General features: G+C 42.8%; 3 protein-coding genes across 3 annotated transcripts; 2 read left to right on the top strand and 1 right to left on the bottom strand.

Annotated features, from left to right (window-relative positions):
* Positions 1 to 4,512: 4,512 nt before the first annotated feature.
* Positions 4,513 to 9,100, top strand: LOC127323285 (protein INVOLVED IN DE NOVO 2). Its single transcript, XM_051351437.2, has 7 exons — positions 4,513 to 4,776; positions 5,721 to 6,636; positions 6,784 to 6,965; positions 7,097 to 7,186; positions 7,259 to 7,543; positions 7,644 to 7,880; positions 8,636 to 9,100. The coding sequence occupies exons 2-7, from the start codon at positions 5,751 to 5,753 to the stop codon at positions 8,873 to 8,875; spliced, it is 1,920 nt and encodes a 639-aa protein (XP_051207397.1). The 5' UTR covers positions 4,513 to 4,776; positions 5,721 to 5,750; the 3' UTR covers positions 8,876 to 9,100.
* Positions 9,101 to 9,424: 324 nt separating this feature from the next.
* On the top strand, positions 9,425 to 10,254 carry LOC127323287 (uncharacterized). Its single transcript, XM_051351439.2, has 3 exons — positions 9,425 to 9,662; positions 9,754 to 9,826; positions 9,897 to 10,254. Exons 1-3 carry the CDS (start codon positions 9,530 to 9,532, stop codon positions 10,042 to 10,044), a joined length of 354 nt encoding a protein of 117 aa, XP_051207399.1. The 5' UTR covers positions 9,425 to 9,529; the 3' UTR covers positions 10,045 to 10,254.
* Positions 10,255 to 10,609: 355 nt separating this feature from the next.
* LOC127323286 (uncharacterized) lies at positions 10,610 to 12,634 on the bottom strand. Its single transcript, XM_051351438.2, has 3 exons — positions 12,468 to 12,634; positions 11,176 to 11,270; positions 10,610 to 11,052 (listed from the first exon to the last, which is right to left on the bottom strand). The coding sequence occupies exons 1-3, from the start codon at positions 12,538 to 12,540 to the stop codon at positions 10,786 to 10,788; spliced, it is 435 nt and encodes a 144-aa protein (XP_051207398.1). The 5' UTR covers positions 12,541 to 12,634; the 3' UTR covers positions 10,610 to 10,785.
* Positions 12,635 to 14,792: the final 2,158 nt, after the last annotated feature.

The following is a 14,792-nucleotide window of genomic DNA, read 5'->3' on the forward strand; positions in this document are numbered from 1 at the left end:
TGAGGAAGCTCTCCAGAGCCCGAGCCCGTGTCGGCCTGGAGTCAAACAACAACAACTTGGAGTCGGGGGACCTGGCCAGCATGCCTTGCAACAGCGGTGGGGCGAATATGAAGAAACCAATCATGCTCCTTCGCTTGGAGGTGCGGCAAGGCAGATGTCAAACACAGTGACCAGCCTGACATGCCTCCTGCTCCTACTCATGGAGGACGAAGCCGATGTGCACCGGGGCTGCAGCAACGCAGCGGTCGAGGAGCTCGGCCGGCACGGACTCGGGCTCTGGAGAGCTTCCTCGACGGCGTGGTACAGCCGGCCACCACCGTGGAGTTGGCGTGCCGGCGAGCGAACACCGACGGCCAGCGATGTTTCGCCTCGTCAAACTGGGCCTTGGGCCGACCCGACGCTACATTACCAGGCGCTACCGTCCGATGCTGAGCGAACGAACCGGAGCAATGGACGTCCCTCTGCAGTAGCGAACGGCTACGTCAGAGGATCTCGTTCCGCCACCTCTACTGATTTGCCTTTTGCTGCTTCTTATACATGGCCGGTACTAGCGGTCCAATTGGCGGTAGTACCGGCCCAGAACTTATTTTAGCCTATTTCTTGCTTTTGTCTGCGAGAGTACTACCAGTTCCGCAAGAGGTACTACCGGTCGGGCGCATTTCTGGCCCTTTTTCTGTCCCAACAACTATATTTCAGTACCCTTATGGCTGAGTTCTTTTGAGGCTTTTGAGCAGCTTAGAGGTGAGAATAAGCTAAAGCCTAAAAGATCTCGATTTTGGGTGAGTTCTTTTGAGCTTATGCTTATGCATAAGCCACCCTGGCTAGAGCTGTCCAGAGAAACAGTAGTGAGAATAAGCTCCTGAGAAGCTGCAGTCCAGTTCTTTCCGGCTTCTCCTATCATAGCTTATTGTCTGAGTCATCTGTTGAAAAGTTGAAAAGTCTGTAACGCCCTCCAAATGAATTTGTGCTCTGATGTGCTATTTATAAGTTGTTTTGCACTATCTTTTTGCATATATGATCGTAAGTTAAATTTTTAATCATCATATAAAGTGCTTAAAAATAGAGTTAAAACTAGAAAGTCGTCGTTAGTTGATTACAACTCAAATAGAAGACAAAAATATATTCTAATAATTCTAAGGAAACACGCTCATAGCGATATCATTGCGGATCCCTTTCATGTAAGTACCATCATCTTCGGGTGGAGCACTAGGATACGAAGCACTCTCCTCGTGAACATATCCTCCCGTATCAAACATGTCAAAATGTTGATCCCTTAGGTTGCTATCACGGATGTAGTTGTGTAGACACATGCAAGCAGTAATTATCATCTTTTGGCGCACGGGTGGCCTACGAGGTATGCCCTGAAGAATTCCCCATTTCTTTTTGAGGCAACCAAATCCTCGCTCGATGGAGTTTCGTGCCGCTGAATGAAGATAGTTGAACGACTCTTCTCTTCCCCTTGGAGGGTTATTCTGGAAGTCAGGTACATGGTACCGAGTGGTTTTATATGGCGCTAGATAGCCTATTTTGTTTGGGTATCCCGAATCCACAAGGTAGTACTTTCCTACAATGATACAGAATTGATATTAGCAACTATTTGGATATCAAGCAATAATATATTCTTCTTCAGTTGATACGCAAAAGATTCCCTGTAGGGGCGTGGGGATAGTGGGCATATGATACTTGAGCATCAGCCCATACACGTGTGTCATGGACTGATCCAGGCCATCCAGGAACAACAAAAGTGAATCTCAAATCAAAATCACAAATTGCCATCACATTTTGACTTGTATAACCTTTCCTGTTCATGTGTTGTATCTCGAGTTCTTTAGGCACAATCACTTTAATGTGTGTTCCATCTATCGCCCCAATGGCATCCTTGAAATGCGGCCAAAATCTAGGAGTTTCAAGTTTGGGATGCACAGTAGTGAAATTCCTGTCCTTTGGCCTAATATAATCTCCCGCCATGCGGTCTACACAGTCTAGAACCTCATAAAACTTTTTGCAAACGGTAGACCGACTATGTTCAAATCGACCGGCAACATTATCAGTTGTTGAACGTGTCCCCAGTGTCCATAAAAAGAGTGCCAATGCTTCTTTTGAGGACATGTTGCAAGTTGATGTAAGACCATACCTCTCAACCAAAAGATCAAGCAATGGGTAGAACACCGACCTCCTCATTCTAAACATAGAATAGAAGGCTTGTGCATTGGCCTCTTTTTGTTCAACCCATTGAAGCCCTGTCAACACTGGAATTCTTCGCGGAGCATACGGTAACCTCTCAGTTGATAACTTTGCATATGCGGCAACAACAACCATGAACAACTCATATTCTTCTTCAGCTTCATCATTTGAAATACCCATCTGCCAAATAAACACCCTAAGCTCAGAGCAAATAATCATAACAACAACACAAATTGATAGGTTCAAAGCAACAGTACAAGTTGATAAGGTTCATACAAAAATACAAGTTGACATGCAAAAAGTTTTATGAGGTTCTAGACTGTGTAGACCGCATGGCGGGAGATTATATTAGGCCAAAGGACAGGAATTTCACTACAGTGCATCCCAAACTTCAAACTCCTAGATTTTGGCCGCATTTCAAGGATGCCATTGGGGCGATAGATGGAACACACATTAAAGTGATTGTGCCTAAAGAACTCGAGATACAACACATGAACATGAAAGGTTATACAAGTCAAAATGTGATGGCAATTTGTGATTTTGATTTGAGATTCACTTTTGTTGTTCCTGGATGGCCTGGATCAGTCCATGACACACGTGTATGGGCTGATGCTCAAGTATCAAATGCCCACTATCCCCACCCCCTACAGGTAATCTTTTGCGTACCAACTGAAGAAGAATATATTATTGCTTGATATCCAAATAGTTGCTAATATCAATTCTGTATCATTGTAGGAAAGTACTACCTTGTGGATTCGGGATACCCAAACAAAATAGGCTATCTAGCGCCATATAAAACCACTCGGTACCATGTACCTGACTTCCAGAATAACCCTCCAAGGGGAAGAGAAGAGTCGTTCAACTATCTTCATTCAGCGGCACGAAACTCCATCGAGCGAGGATTTGGTTGCCTCAAAAAGAAATGGGGAATTCTTCAGGGCATACCTCGTAGGCCACCCGTGCGCCAAAAGATGATAATTACTGCTTGCATGTGTCTACACAACTACATCCGTGATAGCAACCTAAGGGATCAACATTTCGACATGTTTGATACAGGAGGATATGTTCACGAGGAGAGTGCTTCGTATCCTAGTGCTCCACCCGAAGATGATGGTACTTACATGAAAGGGATCCGCAATGATATCGCTATGAGCGTGTTTCCTTAGAATTATTAGAATATATTTTTGTCTTCTATTTGAGTTGTAATCAACTAACGACGACTTTCTAGTTTTAACTCTATTTTTAAGCACTTTATATGATGATTAAAAATTTAACTTACGATCATATATGCAAAAAGATAGTGCAAAACAACTTATAAATAGCACATCAGAGCACAAATTCGTTTGGAGGGTGTTACAGACTTTTCAACAGATGACTCAGACAATAAGCTATGATAGGAGAAGCCGGAAAGAAATGGACTGCAGCTTCTCGGGAGCTTATTCTCACTGCTGTTTCTCTGGACAGCTCTAGCCAGGGTGGCTTATGCATAAGCCTAAGCTCAAAAGAACTCACCCTATATATACCCTTCTTCCACCTCTTGACAAGCCAGTTCTTCTTCTATTCTATCTCCTCCATTGTTGACCTAGAAGAGGTTCTTCCTCCTCTTGATTCCTCCATGGTTTATTGCATCTTTTTGAGGGAAAGAGAGAGAGGAGATCTAGATCTACTATTCCACCATTTGAATCCCTCTCCTTGTGAGGAGATCTTGCTAGATCTAGATCTTGGAGTAATTTGGTGTTCCTCCTACTATTATGATGGGAAGAATTTGACATTGAATTGAAATTTTTTCCGCTCACAAATACCTAGGTTTTGCTGTCGGTAGAGTGAGCTTCAATCAAATCAAATCAAAATACGGTTGTTTTACCTGTTGTAATTGCTCTTTTGCCTCTCCATCTCGATGCCCCTGGTTCAGCCAACCCGCCCACGACGCCCCGGCGATCTAGCTCAAAAATCAGAAGAGACCGACTCAGATCCAAAATCCAGGCGCAGGGAATGGAGCTAGGGTTTCCATATTACTCACCACCGATCAATTACCGCCGAGAATGGAGGACAGCCACTGTCGAGCACACGATTTGACGGTGCCACCGCCGGAGAAGAAGAAGGCGGACTATGGGTCAGGGACGGGAAGAACGGGCCGAAGTTTCTTGGCGTGTAAATGAGTGAAACCCACTAGAAACGGTTGTCTTAATCTAGTGTACCCCTTAATCTAACCCTAATCTAACCTCACCCTTCATTAAAACACGCCGCAAGAGAGCAATTTGGCCCATGTCGCATGAGAGCAATTTTTGCCACGAGAAGCGTCGCACTGCATGTTGCGTTTTTGACAATTCTGAGGAAAGACGTCCCATAGGAGCTATTTACCCTTATTGAGAAATCTTTTGGTTGGCGTGCTGTGTACCCCGTGCGGTGGTTGTGGTGTCAGGCAAAAACCCCCGTCTTGGAGTTCCTCTTCTTCTCGTCTCTTCCCCTCTTCCGTCCCCTGTTCTGATTCCTCCCTAAAATTCCTCCGCATTCTTGTGCCAACGGCGACGGGAAGGGAGAGGCGAGGCCTACTGGCACTGGACGGGCGTTCATTGCTCCCTTCCTCTGTTGGTAAGAGACCCTACCTTTTCTATCGCTTTTAATTGATTTTTTCCTTCAATTGTTGGCGATCGATTTTATTATATGGATTGGTCCAGAGTTATTCGCCCACCCATTTTTTGGTGATCTTGTATTGGACAGATTGTTCCAGGGTTACATGCCGATTGATTTATTTATACTAGTACTAGTATCTTTTTATACTTGCTGTTTCTATTGGGTTTTCTTGCTTTCTCTTTCTGTTGGCAGAGATCTATATGAATTCAAATCATTCCCCCCTCCCTCCGTTGAGTTAGTTGCCTATTCTTATGCTGCGTGGTAAACCTACTGATGTAATCCATCTATCCTTCGCTTTTTTTTTCGTAACAAAATCAGGGTTTCAGTCATCTAAATCCTCACACCGCATCTTAAGTACGCCACTGCGTGTAAATAAAATTGGGATTCTGAGCGGCAGAGGGAATCCACACAGCTTGATATACCAGGCCCTTCTTTAGTATCCATTTTTTTGAAGGAAGATTACTACTGCATATTCATCACATGGATAGGTTTTTGTTTCATTTTGCTAACCAATTTGAAGGAAACAGTACCATTACTAGGAGTAAGTAGTATACGAATTTATTGAAGTGTGTAAATGAAATGTGGGCTGATCATATCTGATCCAAATAGGTAGTTTGCTCTTTCTTATCAATAGGTAAAGTTAACAACTAATTAAGATAGTTTGGCCATTCTAATTGCCAGTTTGCTACCCCTTACAGATTAAGACAAGCCTTTATTCTCCTTCTTAAGAAGCTAATCCTCCAAATAAACTATCTCTTCTACATATACTTAAATATTCATAGCTAAATTCCAGCGCGAATGCTTTACACTGAGCTTCGATACTCTGCTTTTGGCATCTTCATTCTCTTTACGTTTTTACCAATATTTCAAATCAGTTGATAACACTGACGGTTCATCCTCAGGGCGTTTTATCTACTAACATCCAGATCCCAATGGAACATAGCTCCGAAGAAGAATCTGAGATTAGTGATTCGGAGATCGATGAGTACAAGGACAAGATTTACGCTCAACTGCGGGCCGGAAAACTAAAAGTGCAATATGGAGAGAAAACCTTCCGATGCCCATTCTGTCTGGGAAAAAAGAAGCAGGATTACAACGGCAAGGATCTTATGCAGCATGCCTCAGGAATAGGGGTTGCCCCAAAACGCACGGCTAGGGTGAGGGCATCACACCTAGCACTTGCTGAGTTTGTGAAGAATGATTTGGCCAGCTCACTGGAGCCATCATTGAAATTTGCCATTGTTGAGTGCAAGCCTCCTAAGAAAGAAGAAGAGAAGTTTGTATGGCCATGGATGGGTATTCTAGTTAATGTACCAACTGATCTCAAGTGCGCAAATTCTGTCCAAGAATGGGAGGATATGCTAAGATCACAGTTATCACGGTTCAGACCATGCCAAGTCATAGTTAAGTTGGATTCCAACGGCCAAATTAATCACTCCATCATCAAGTTTTCTGAAGATTGGACTGGATTGGAGGATGCATTAGCTTTTGAAAAGCATTTCATAGTGGAGAAGTACAGCAAGACTGACTGGAACAAAATAAACTGTAGAAAGGACGATCTGTACGGATGGCTTGCAAGATCTGATGATTTTGACTCTCCTGGGACAATAGGAGAACATTTAAGGGACATTGGAGTTCTAAAAAAAATTAGTGACCGGGAACGGGACGGAACTGACAGGCGTGTAGCTCATTATAAACGCCAAATGGAAGAGAAGAATGAACGTTTACAAGAACTGGAGCTGAAGAACAATCAAAATGCCATGAAACTTGATAGGATGATGAATGACAAAGATCGATTGGTTCAGGAACATAATGAAAGTATGGATATATATTTTGATGTTGTGTGCGTTTTGCAGAATGTTGCATATATAATGATCTTACTTGTCTGCTACGGTACTGTTTTCGTCACAATTTTATCTTGTCCTCACTGAACTTACTGAATTTATTTTGCCCTTTGATGACCAGAGATAAGAAAGATGCAGCACGACGCTGCTATGAATTCTGGGAAAATACTTGCAGAGAATCACAGATTGCAACAGGAACTGGAGACCAGGAGAGATGAAATCAGACGGAGTCATGAGAAATTTGAAGAGTTGGCTAGAAAAAGTAATATAAACAGAGCAAAAATGGAAGCAGAGAAAGAAAAGGTGATTTTCCTTGTCTTCTCCAGTGCTATTTGATATTCCAAAGGCTATTAATAAGTAGGAGCCATAAAAGCTTCCTTCTGTTATAAATGAACTGAATTTGAACTTATGCATTATGTTCAAAACTCTTACAGAATGCAAACGAGAACATTCTTCTTGACTTAGCAACCCTAAAGCATAAGAAGGCGGATGAGGAGCTTAGACAGCTTGTCAAGAAACACGAGGTATCGCTTTCAATCACTTTTTTATGTCTGGTATCTAGTGAAAATGCATTGATTCACTGCCTGAAATTGCAGCAAGAGAAAGAAGATGCTTTTAAGAGGCAATACAAATTGGAAGAGGACTTAATTTCTAAGCAGAATCTTGAGATGGAATTAGCACAGTTGAGAGGAAAGTTAGAGGTAATGAAGCACATGGGAGCTGAGGCAGATACAACATCGAAGGAAGTTGATAAGATTTCTGAAGAGCTGAAAGAAAAAGATGAACAACTTGATGCCATGGATTCTATTAACCAGGCCCTTATTATTGTGGAACGAAGGACCAATGATGAGCTTGAACAAGCCAAAAAAGAACTTATAAAGGTATATATTTAACTTCTATTGCAGTTCTTAATTTGCTTAGTGCTTTGATACATAAAATATCGAGTCATCCCGTTCCGCGAACAAATTACTCGCTGTGTAGGGCCTACAAGAGATGTCAGTAACTCGATCCATTATTGGTGTCAAAAGAATGGGCATCCTTGATGAAAAAGCATTTCTTGCTGCATGCAAAAAGAAAGCTGCAAATGATGTTTCTAAAAAAGCAGAAAATTATGACTTAGAAGGAGAGTCAATACTTCTGTTAACAAAATGGGAAGATGAGATCACGCAACCAGATTGGCATCCTTTCAAAGTTATTGATGTTAATGGACATGCAAAGGTAAATCTTATTTTACTTGTACTGCTTCTCTTAGGAGAACAACATAAACTACTGGACAGGGTGTTCGGGTCTCCACTCGTGTGTATGCAATACTATTTTTATGCGAATTTGTCAGCCATAGTTAAATTTTCACAAGTGTATATATATGCTATCTTCGAATTTCAATTGGATGGATTTTGCATTGCTGACTTGAGACCTTGTTCCAGTAGTGAAAACACTGTTAGACTAACAGGTAGGTATCAACTGTAAACTCCTTTCTCTTGGTAAACATATGCCAGATACTAAATAGATGGGTGATGCTCAACCTACATTAATAAATGATGAATACCATTCAAATTTTGTGTGTAGAATTTCCAGATTTTTTCCAAAGTGACTCTTTAATTAGATAGCTTGAGCTGTTTTTCACTTACTTGAGACTGTAATTGTTTGCTATTCAGGTTTAAGTTAACTAGCTTCAACCATAGTGACGTATTTCAAAACTGTACAAATGGTATTGCTATATCTATTAATAATTTAATATTGGTATGGCTGCATGAAGTTGGTTTGGTAAAACACATGTGCAGTGCTTACATAACCTGCATAGTCTCAGTTTTCTTCCTAGTTGTGGTTCTGATCACCTAGTAACAACAACAGCATCGTGTAGACATAGATTGGCATGCATCATACCAAAATCCAAATATGCACAAAGTAGTAGTTGCTTACTCTTATCAATCTGATGAGTGCAATAATCCTGTGATACATGTTTGGTGGTGCAGGAAATACTGCAGGAGGACGATGAGAAGCTGCAAGCCCTCAAGGAAGAAGCTGGGCAGGAGGCCCGCGATGTTGTGGTGAAGGCCCTTCTTGAGATGAATGAATACAACCCGAGCGGCAGGTATGCCGTACCCGTGCTTTGGAACTTCAAGGAGAATCGGAGGGCGCCGCTTGATGAGGCAGTCGACTACATGTTGAAGCAGTGGAAGCTGAACAGGAAGAAGAAGACCTACTTCGGATGAGCGAGACCCGGCATCTCCTAGCTAGCTAGTCCCTGGCCTGTGGTGTTAACAGGCTCCTAAATCGTACTACTTGCTATCGTAGTAGTAGAGCCCTTTGGTACTAGTATATCCGTTGCCACCATTTGAACTGAACGAAATGATCACAATGCTGAACAGACCCAACATTATGATTTGGCAAACTTGGCGCTACAAGAACGTTTAGGCATCAAGCATTGTTTTGTGTCACTTTGGAAATGCTTGAGGAGGGTGTTATTATCAAACTTCATGTACTAGCCAACGCAACGAAAAATCTGAACTAATGAAAAGGCTAGGCAATCCACTTACACCTATGAACACCCCTACTCACGTGTGACCGAAAAAAGGACTAGGCAATCCACTTATATATATCAACAGTTATAAACATTATCAATGCTCTTATACAATTCCATAAAGTTTAATTTTTTTTGGCACAGCTGTCAGTGTCAGGATGGACCCACGCAAACCTGTGTGCTATGGAAGAGAATGAGGCTGGCTAGCACTCACCTTATCCAGCTCCCGTGTTCAGTTTGTTGCCCAACTCTTGGTCACACGGAGAGGCAACGCTATATCGTGCGTCGCGCATGAGGCAGGGGAGCTCTTTTTTTCTCTCCTCCACACAGACCAACCCAACCAAGCATGGCCACCAGGGTTGTTGCTCCCTCCCTTCTCGCCGTCGGCGGCAGTGTGGCTGCCTTGACCACCCCGTTTCCATCGAAGAAAGTCGCCTGTCTTCTCGTCAGCAAGCGCTCCAGAATCTCAGCGCAGCTTGGTAACTAGCTACGATTCCTCCTGAATCTCTCCCCCGTTATCATGGGGTTGTCTTGGTTGAGATGTAAGAATTGATATATACTCGCATGTAGGCGGTGGAGGAGATGGGGAGGCCAAGTCTGACGGCGAGAAGAAGTTCATCACCAGAGAAGAGGAGCCAGAACAGTAAGCATGCATAAGCTCATTCTGATGATGTGAGTTCTGTGTGTGGTTATGGTTTGGATAATGTGCGCAGGTACTGGCAGACTGCTGGGGAGAGGAAAGGGGAGAACCCCATGATGACGCCGCTGCCGTATATCGTCATCTTTGGCTTTTCCACCCCTTTCATCATCCTAGCCATTGCATTTGCCAACGGATGGATCAAGGCACCCCTCATCCGCTGATCTGATCAAGCTCTCCTCTCCTCCTTCGACCAACGGCCTGCTGCTTCACTCTGCCTGCTTTGCTTCTGTTCCATAGAGATAAGCTTCCATCTGTTTTGTATGTAAATCCAATCCAATACTGTAAAAGCTGTATTTCACTTCTTCGGAGAAGATCTTTCTATAGTGCAGTGAACAGATGTGCAAGAATAACATCAGCACTGTACTTGTAAAGCTTGTGTGCAGTCTGTACATTTCAAGATCGATCAAGAAATTGGAAAAATATAGCATATACAATACCGTCCTTACCAGTAAAACTACAAAATTCAACGAAGGAGACCAACAAAATAAGCACAGGTCTAAGTATGACATTACGGATGAACTTGACATGCACATGTCAGGAATTTCCAAATATGCCAAACTCATTTGGAATCAGACACGGCAAAAACAACCAAGGTGACCAACAAATGAACACATCTCTAAGTATGATATTGCGGATGAACTCTACATGTACATGTCAGGAATTTCCACATTTGCGAAGGCATTGCGCACACCTTTACAAATTCATTTCGAATCAGACACGACTCAGTAAAAATAAGTAAACAACATTTTAGCAAAAACGATGTGACAGTACATACCAGAAAATACCATGAGTCATTTCTTTTTATACATTTGCTGATAGGGAAGATACATTGTTGGGGATAACCCACAAAAGTATACAGTTTGTCAAGCGTCTCAGCAAAGGAGATAACATGTGGCAGCCACCTAGCGCGGTTTTCTATCAAACTCCGACTCATGACAGTGTGGGTCAAGCCAGTCGCGACGAGAACTCTTGGCCACGCCCGTATTAACTGCTCTAGCACCCATGAGCTCTCTCAGGATTTCCACCTTGTTCTCCTGAACATTGCCGGTTGATTTCCTATCTGCTTCCTTTAGCTTGTTTCTGAAGCGCTGCTTACTGTTCAATTCCTGCTGCTTTGCTTGAGATGGCGGTGCCCCATGAGGCCCCAAGTATATCTTCTCCTCTTTTTCCTGTTCAAATATGAATTTACATCTGAGCACCAGCGCCCCATCCCAGTACTAGATTGTTTAACGTAAATTTTACAGACGCTAAGTCTCATGAGAGAAACAGGGGAGAGAAGATCTGGAACTTGCCTGTTGAGGTTTAGGATCTGTGACTTTGGGGACACTATGCGTAGTAACATCATCATCTTGATTAGTCAAATTAGGAATAACAAATCCATCAGCATCTGCAATTGCACAATGAACATTGTAAAAACTCGAATAAACCTCATATTTTACATGTAGAACAGTGGGCACATGTATGTTGGATTGAAATTTGTAGAATAAACATATGTAAAGTAGCGTCCACAGCATCAATGCAACTTCCGCAAAAAACTGTTCAGTAAATAGTACATGTTCTCAAGTAATGAGCCGCAACTACTATTCAGTAAATAGTACATGTTCTCAAGTTTCATGAGATAAATAGTGCAAGCAAGTCACTAGCAAAACAGCTGGTTTAGCATATGATTCTTTCATGATTATCATTATCAACATCTTAAAGCACGACAAACATCCATATCAACAGCTAAAAAATAATTCTTAGGTAAAAATACTCAAACCTGGAATCTCTGACTAAATCTCAATTAGAGTATTAGACAGCTATGATGTACACAAACAGGTTGTGATTATCAATATATTCATTCAATGAGGATTGTCTGAATTGCCTCCTGTCATAGTGGAAATTGCCATGGGAAATGATTCGTACCCTTCAGTTTGCATAACTCATTTATTAACAGAAAGAGTTCTCAAGCTGAATCAGTGTGCCCTCCGCAGAAGATCTCAAGAGAATAAAAAACATATGACTCAATTCTAGTAAACTTGGTTTTGAGTTGGAACTTATGTGCAACAAAGGTTTTGAGTTGGTAGTTATGTGCAACAAATGCAGGGATATGTCATGCTCAATCCGTTTCATATAAGAAGAAGTAACAGGTTTTCTAAAACGGGTAGATTTTTTACAATTTGTAACACTAAGCACTAAGGCAAATATAGACCAAATAAATACGACTTCCCGCTTCAAATTTCTCAAACTTGCTCCAACATACAACTAGTTTCGACAAGTTTGTTAGCATTGTCCCATAAAAGATAGGCGTATAACAGTTCAGCATACCATGTCTATTCTCGAAAAGAAAACCTAGTATGATTATTTCACAGGTGACCCATACTTTTCTTCAATTATAGCTGTTGTTATTACTCAAAAAGAAGTGCTGTCGTGGACGGTAACCAGCAAGAACAGATCAAACACCGAAAGCATCACACGTCCAAATCGAACTTCTCTTTTACACAATCATCTAAAAAGAAAAATACAATTCCCTGCGGACTTGAGCTAGCTAGAAACCCCGTAAGAAAAGAGGGCGAGGAGCAGAAGCAGATGGGTACTTAATTACCCCACTCGTCGTCGGAAGCAACAGAATCCAGCGGCGGGGATGCCTCCGCCGGCGAGGAGGCAGAGGCCGCCATGGAAATCGGCGCGGCGATGAGAGGAGCCCCTCCTCGAAGGATTCCTCTCGCTTTGGATTTGGATTTGGATTCCGATTCCGATTCCACTTCTCCTTCGCCCATCTCCCCTTTTGACGACCGAATACATCCAAGGAAAAGCCCAATAGGCCCACCCTGCGAGGCAGGCCAACCTTGTTTTTTTTTCAAACTGTGGCCAACCTTGTTAGAGGCCTAGAATACGTCTGTCGATTTGACTACCCAAGAAAAGAGTAAATTACAACCGCGGTACGAGGATCGGGAAATCGTATTTATCGCTTATAAGCGATAGGTTATAGGCATCGCACGCACGGGATAATGGTGGGCTGCAGCCCATTAGCGGGCGGAAGGCAGTATAGGGTCCGTGCGTTTTTCGGTTTTTCCGCTTCTTCCTGGTTTTCTTGTTTGGCGTGCTGAGGAATCTGTCAGTTTTTTCGGTTTTTCGTTTTTTCCATCTTTTCTTCTTTGATTTCAAATAGAGCAAATTTTGCTTAGATTTGAAATTTGTTCAAAATTATTTTTTGCTCAGATTTTAAATTTGTTAAATTTGGTTTGCTCAGTTTAGAAATTTGAAATTTTCCTTGGATTCAAAATTTGTTGTGATTCAGAATTTTTAAATTTTGCTCAGATTCAGAAATTTGAAAAATGTTGTCCAAGCTGGGATTCGAACATGTGTCTTTGTGGAAGCAGTCGAAGGTTAGAGCCGTTGGGCTACACCTCAGATCTTGTACATGTTGAAGAAAATATGGTACTTCTTTTCGGCGAGCGAATAGCCTAATGGGCCAGCCCACGCGGAATTGCCTTCAAGCTTGTACGCACGCTAATGGGCGATGTGTAGGCGCACCCTTCCCAGATCGAATCCAAGCTCGGCCACCATCCCCGCCATGCAGGCCCGTTCATGAGGCGTTGTTGGGCCTTTGTCTGGATGACCAGTGTGCCTAAGTGCAACATTATCTATTCGAAATCGTTAGAAAACAGTCGACCTTCGCGAAGGGAAGATAACTCGCTCTGCACGCGACAAAGGGCGCTGTTATGCCAAAAAATCCCTGAGAAGTGGTCTCCCTGCTAGTCATGTGTCGCAAAGGGAAGCAAGTGGTGATGACTGATGAGGGAGGAGAGAGAAGATAGGGTGGAGCCGCGTTGTGTCAGCTTTTCCCTTTATTTTCTAGGTTTTTTTTCAAAATGAAATATCTTGACAACCGTAGATCCAATATACGATCCGTTTTCACTTTGGAGATTCTTGTGTCAGGATCTTAAAAAAATAGATCTCATGTTGATAGATTTTGGAATACTTTTTCCCATACTTCCAATACTATGGTTGCACTCGTGGTGTGTTCGTAACCGTGCTCGTGTTCAACTGAAACTCCAGAAGCCTGAGGATGACCGTCTTCTCGACGCTCTTTCTCTCCTCGAAATTCATGGGGATCTGGTGCGCCGTAGTATCACTGATGCTCGGGCCGCATTTTCGCGCATTTTTCCCTACTTCTTCCCGAAGAAAGACCAGCCAAACACCTTCGTTGCCCTTACCAAGTGCTTCATCCCCGAAGAAGATCTTGGGCTGGCTCTTCGGCAGGAAAACTTCAAGATTGGCGTTGAAGGCACCATAGCTTTGGTTGCCGAAAGCCAGCAAAACATCGACTGGGCGAAAGCTGGCGAGACGAAGAGGATGAAGACGGAGAAGTGGCAAGCCTTGATTAGAGCTGCCAAACCACACTCGAAGAAGATCCTCTCCTTCCTCGGATACAAGCCAGCTCCTTCCTCTAGTTCTGCCAAACCGGAGGTCAAGTAGACCATCTTGTCTTTGTCCTTTTCTTTTTCTCTTTTGATGTTGTCGCCGTAGTAGTAGCTTGCGACAGCGTACCATTGGTTCACTAGGAGCCAATCTTTTGTAATGACCGTGTGAATATCTTGAGAATTAATGGAAGTCTATTTTGTTAAATGATTGATATCGAGATTTTCTTTCTAGTTGGTTTTTGACAACTATACTGCGACCCCTCGTTCTTCGGATGCTTTACCCGCTTCCTCCTACTCGAGGAAAGCTTCCGCTGATGATTTTGTTGAAGATTCTTCGAACGCCGATCCAGTACATGATTTGGACGAACTTCGACAACAACTCCAGTCGATGAAGAAGCAAGCGCTTGTGATAATGGAACAATCTCGAAAATCGTCCGAAAGAGAAAAAGTTGCTCTTCAACAGGCTCAGGAGGCTGTAACGTTAAAAGAAGTTGCGGTCGCTG

The sequence above is a fragment of the Lolium perenne genome, chromosome 4 (assembly GCF_019359855.2).
Source record: "Lolium perenne isolate Kyuss_39 chromosome 4, Kyuss_2.0, whole genome shotgun sequence".
Classification (NCBI taxonomy): Eukaryota; Viridiplantae; Streptophyta; class Magnoliopsida; order Poales; family Poaceae; genus Lolium; species Lolium perenne.

Bases quoted from the DNA above. Each gene is read 5' to 3' on its own strand.
- LOC127323287 (XM_051351439.2), top strand. From the start codon at position 9,530: ATGGCCACCAGGGTTGTTGCTCCCTCCCTTCTCGCCGTCGGCGGCAGT. The intron at 9,663-9,753 runs GTAACTAGCTAC...ACTCGCATGTAG, and splicing joins CAGAATCTCAGCGCAGCTTG to GCGGTGGAGGAGATGGGGAG. The intron at 9,827-9,896 runs GTAAGCATGCAT...TAATGTGCGCAG, and splicing joins AGAGAAGAGGAGCCAGAACA to GTACTGGCAGACTGCTGGGG.
- LOC127323286 (XM_051351438.2), bottom strand. From the start codon at position 12,540: ATGGCGGCCTCTGCCTCCTCGCCGGCGGAGGCATCCCCGCCGCTGGAT. The intron at 11,271-12,467 runs GTAATTAAGTAC...GTGCAATTGCAG, and splicing joins TGCTTCCGACGACGAGTGGG to ATGCTGATGGATTTGTTATT. The intron at 11,053-11,175 runs GCAAGTTCCAGA...ATATTTGAACAG, and splicing joins CAGATCCTAAACCTCAACAG to GAAAAAGAGGAGAAGATATA.
- LOC127323285 (XM_051351437.2), top strand. From the start codon at position 5,751: ATGGAACATAGCTCCGAAGAAGAATCTGAGATTAGTGATTCGGAGATC. The intron at 6,966-7,096 runs GTGATTTTCCTT...AAACTCTTACAG, and splicing joins TGGAAGCAGAGAAAGAAAAG to AATGCAAACGAGAACATTCT. The intron at 7,544-7,643 runs GTATATATTTAA...CTCGCTGTGTAG, and splicing joins CCAAAAAAGAACTTATAAAG to GGCCTACAAGAGATGTCAGT.